Raw genomic sequence first — 3355 nt, forward strand, 5'->3', positions numbered from 1 at the left:
CTTTAAATTCAACAATTTGTATTGGGTAATCCAAAACCCTTTAATCTCAAACAAATTATCACCGTTGACTCTTTGGATATCATCCTTCCAAAATTCAATGTCGGCAAACGAACCACAAGGTGAATAGAAGTTACAACGAACTGGGTCACTAGCCTTTCAAATTCAAGCCTACTTCTCCTTATAAAATCCTACCCTAGTGCCCTTTCGGGTTTTCACTAAGGCTATCCTCACCTTTTTATTTTTCTTCCCTTTCCTTTTCTTTTTCTTCTTGGGTGATACTCCAGTTTTCACTAATGAACCAATCCTACCGATAGCCTTCATCAACTCAAAATGTGTTTAAGAAATGATGGCATCAGTGCGACAAACCTTCCCTTGCAAATTGGCGAAAATGTATTGACATCATTTGTCATTTGATTAAGAAAATTTCCTTAAAGAGGTGGTGCAAAGAATGGAAGTCAGGACTTTTGGCTTTTGTAATGGGGTCTGGCGGGGTGATAAGAAAAGGTTAAGGCTTGAAAGCAGATTTTATGAATGGTTTAAATGATCTGAGATCGCATTGTTGCGCCAACCCTATTTTAGGGTTAAATCAAAACTTGCCCCAGTTTATTCTCGATTGAGGCTCTCATTTCTTTCATTTTTCTTTTCTTCCTTTTTCGTTTTCGGCCTTCCGCCATTTCATTGAAATTTTCAAAATTTGCCCCAGTTCATGCTTAGCCGAGGTTCTCTTTTCTTTCATTTCCTTTCTTTCGGCCTTCTGCCGTTTCTTTGAACTTCTCAAAATTTGCCCCAGTTTATTTTTAATTGGGGTTCACTCTTTTCTTTTCTTTTATTTCCCTTTCTTTCGGCTCAAATTTACCCCAGTGTGGGGTTTGCGATTCTCAGGGGTTGTCAAACGAAAAGATTTATTCTGAAGGTTCAAAAGGGATAACTAGGGATAAAATGTTTAATTGGAAAGGAAGAGGGCCTAACTTTCATTTCGTTCTTCGCATTAACCCTAAAAGGAAACTTCCATTTATCAAATGAAAAATTCTTACACATCTCCGAAATGATTAGCTGAGGGAACAAGTGCTCCACCAAGCAATATCTTTTTGATAATAAGAGCACCTTGCCAATTCGCGGCGAACTCTTCTTTTGGCTTCATTTGTACTGATGAAAACCACCTTAATGCTTTGCTTCCTTGTCTGAATGGTCATGATTTGACCCTTTAATGGTAATCACGGACCAATCCTTTTGATCATATTGACCACGATGGACTGTGTTTAACTGCTTCTTATTCCTAATCTTGATCCCGATTCGGCTTGAACCTTTTTTATTCGGGCTTCTTTGAAACATTTTCGGATGTCTCTTCGCCACTCCTCTCATTTGAAACTCAAATTCACATTCGTGAGATTGCTACCATCAAATTTCTGAACAGTGATATCCGAAAGGTCAGACGGTTTTATTCTGGGCCATTTGAAAGGAATGTATAAGTCACAATATAAAACTGTACATTTTATTGAATTTCCAGACAAAACCAAACTTGATATCATGAAACGTGTCTTTAGTAGTCACTTAATTGAAAACTTTTTACAAAAAACATAGTTAAACAAAAGGCACATGTATGAACGATTTTCATTGGTTTTAACCAAAACAACTCCCCAAATTTATCGAAACTTCCCTTCAAGAAGGAGGAATCTCACTAATTCAGCAATTTCCAGGATTTTCAAATTTCTTCATTGGGAGGTAAATGCCTCAAAGGTGTCCTTGTGTTCAGGAAAGGGATTCGTACTTATGCTCGGTCCTTGTTCTTCCCTTTTCCTTAACACTATATCTCCTGCTTCGATCATGTCCTGGATCTTATGTTTTAGTACCCAACAATTACTGGTCGAGTGACCGGGGGCTCCAGAATGGTAGGCACAAGCAGCTTGAGGGTCGTACCCAGCAGAGAGACCTCGACGAGAGTAGTTTGGAGGAGGTATGTCATCGATTTCACCGGCGGCCTTGAGCTGTTCGTACAGTTGGTCAATGGGTCGGCCTAAGTTGGTAAAAGTTCGAGATCGACCAGATTTTTGTATTTTATTGGTTTGCGGAGGGTTGTAAGTCTGTTGGTTTGGTGGAGCAGGTCTGGGATTATAAGGTAGACGAGGTCGAATTTGAGGATTGTTTTGAGATATTGGAAAGGGCATTGTAGGTGGGCTTGCATAGTTTGGCTGAGGTTGAGAGTGATGGGTAGTAGTATGGTAAACAGGGCGTGGGTTTGAGTAGCGAGATGAATATGTGTGGTAACGTTGGAATCTGGGTCTTGAGAACGGTCCTTGGCCCCACACAAAAGTAGTTTCCTCCTCTTTCTTCTTACGTTGAGGCTCCCTTCCATTATTACTCTGACCTTGCAAGGCGTCCAACTGTGATTTTAAAGCTGATACATTGACAATTTTCCCTGCTTTAACGTATTCGTCATATTCCTCCAACTTATTGATAATTGCTGCAAATGAACACCCAATCATGCGAAAAATCTCCTCAAAATAAGGCGGGTCATGAGCTTTGATGAACGTACGAACAATCTCATCTTCAGTCATGGGAGGCTCCATCTTGGCGGCCAATTTCCTCCATCTCTTCGCATATGTCTTGTGGTCCTCGGATGGTTTCCTCTTGGTTCCCTCCAATGTGGTCCTCGTTGGAGCCAGCCCGTAATTGTATTCGTATTGCCTTACAAAAGCGGTTGATAAGTCCATCCATGTCCTCATATCCTCGGGCTTCAAATTGGAATACCAGTCCAGTGCATCGCCCTCTAAGCTTTCAGGAAACAAACGAACTGGCAGATTCTCGTCATCTATTGACTTGCCCAACTTGTTGGCGAACATTCGGAGATGCGTCTTGGGGTTGCCCGTTCCGTCATACTTGCTAAACTTGGGCGTTTTGAAACCCATGGGCAATTGTATATCCGGAAATAGGTACAGCTCGTTGTAGTCCAGACCTCCTTGTTTGTTCAAACCTTGGCTTTTCCTTATGAACTCCTCAAACCGATCCAATCGCTTTAGCAAATTCTTATCCATCGGCGCGGACGACTCCCCAGCTTCTGCTTTCCCTTGGGTGGTGGTGTCCATGTTAAATGGCTCAGCGATGGAGTAATAATGTGGTCCCTGAGGTCCGAGTGGCATATTCGGACTGAGGTGTGGATAATTGTGGGGAATTTGGGGGTAAGGAGGATTGGTTTGGATAGCGGGTGCCAGGGTATGGGGTAGGCCATGAGTGGGATAGATAAAAGTTTCTTCATGCGGATTTGCAAAATGCGGGGTAAAGGGGGTTTGCGTATAGGGTAAAAGTATTGGTTGCGGTCCAGATTGGTTAGTAGGTAAAGGCTCAGGTTGACCACCGC

General features: G+C 42.1%; 1 protein-coding gene across 1 annotated transcript; it reads right to left on the reverse strand.

The window, feature by feature from the left end:
* Window positions 1–1712: 1712 nt before the first annotated feature.
* LOC113755459 lies at window positions 1713–3137 on the reverse strand. The gene has a single exon (XM_027299465.1). It carries the CDS (start codon window positions 3135–3137, stop codon window positions 1713–1715), a length of 1425 nt encoding a protein of 474 aa, XP_027155266.1.
* Between the last annotated feature and the right edge of the window lie 218 nt (window positions 3138–3355).

This window comes from Coffea eugenioides, unplaced genomic scaffold (genome assembly GCF_003713205.1).
Source record: "Coffea eugenioides isolate CCC68of unplaced genomic scaffold, Ceug_1.0 ScVebR1_149;HRSCAF=605, whole genome shotgun sequence".
Classification (NCBI taxonomy): domain Eukaryota; kingdom Viridiplantae; phylum Streptophyta; class Magnoliopsida; order Gentianales; family Rubiaceae; genus Coffea; species Coffea eugenioides.